This window comes from Charadrius vociferus, unplaced genomic scaffold (genome assembly GCF_000708025.1).
Source record: "Charadrius vociferus isolate BGI_N301 unplaced genomic scaffold, ASM70802v2 scaffold390, whole genome shotgun sequence".
Classification (NCBI taxonomy): domain Eukaryota; kingdom Metazoa; phylum Chordata; class Aves; order Charadriiformes; family Charadriidae; genus Charadrius; species Charadrius vociferus.
In genome coordinates, this window is record NW_009646433.1 from 1,861,453 (window position 1) to 1,862,440 (window position 988).

The 988-nt window shown below is 57.5% G+C and overlaps 1 protein-coding gene across 1 annotated transcript in view; it reads right to left on the reverse strand.

The window, feature by feature from the left end:
• ERLIN1 (ER lipid raft associated 1) overlaps positions 1 to 784 on the reverse strand; it is a 19,709-nt gene extending 18,925 nt beyond the window's left edge. Inside the window, exon 1 of the mRNA XM_009881605.1 lies at positions 672 to 784. Coding sequence (XP_009879907.1) covers positions 672 to 784 — 113 coding nt within the window. The remainder of the gene's footprint in view (positions 1 to 671) is intronic.
• Positions 785 to 988: the final 204 nt, after the last annotated feature.

A 988-nucleotide genomic window follows, 5' to 3' on the forward strand; every position in this document is an offset into this window, starting at 1 on the left:
AGTGCCAAAGAAACTGGCCCATGGCGGTGAGTGCGAAGGGCAGAAAAGATGGGACAGAAATAACATCAGAAACTACAAAAAACGCAGCGGCGGGTGCTGAATTTCTGTGTTCCTTTAGTCAAAACTGAAGCAAAATCTAGTCAAGGTGTCACTGTGACTGCTCCCTGGCAATGAGTTGCTCTACAGATGGGGCAGCTACAAGCCTCAGGTGAACCTCAGCCCAGACCAGTGAGAGGACCCATTTAGAAACACCACCACAGCAGGGACTCTGGCTAGCCGGCAGTCTCGGGACAAAGGTGACAGCCCTCGATGTCAGAAAGAGAGATCAACAGATGCTAAAAGACCAGCTAGACCAAGAGTTTTGGTCCAAGAAGCTTTGAAATCCAAATTGTGACCCAGAAAAGGAGAGGGAGGAAAAGCAGCGGAGGATTCTGAAAGACCAGAACTGGTAAGGGTTCTGCAGGAAGCCAGGCTACCCGGGCCCGCGCTGTTTCTGGTGCCAGAAAGGGCAGAAACACCCTGGTTTGCCCACCTCGGGGTGCAACCCGGGGGGACACACAGGAGCCCCCCGAGGCGACCTGGAGCCAGGGATGAACCCCAAGCAGAGAGAGAGGGGAAACTCAGGGAAGGCTCCAGCAGCCATCGCAGCGCCGGCGGGGGGACATCCATACCTGTAATACACAGCCAGGTGCCCCTCCTCAACCTTGTGGATGGAGGAGTAGAGGAAGAAGACCAGGAGTCCGGTGGCAGCTGCGACGACGGCTCCAGCCTGGGCCATGGTCATCCTCACACCACCTGCGAGGACACAGGCCATCACCCTGCTCTCCCTCCTCCTCTGACCGCCCTCCCTGCCCCCCTTTCCCCACAAAAAACACCCAAACACCCTCTCAGCTTTTCAACCCCAAAAGACCGGGGAATATCCTCAGAGCACCCAGCCGCAGCCGGGGGGGGCTTACCCTTCCCGCTCATCACGGCACCGCCACCGCCC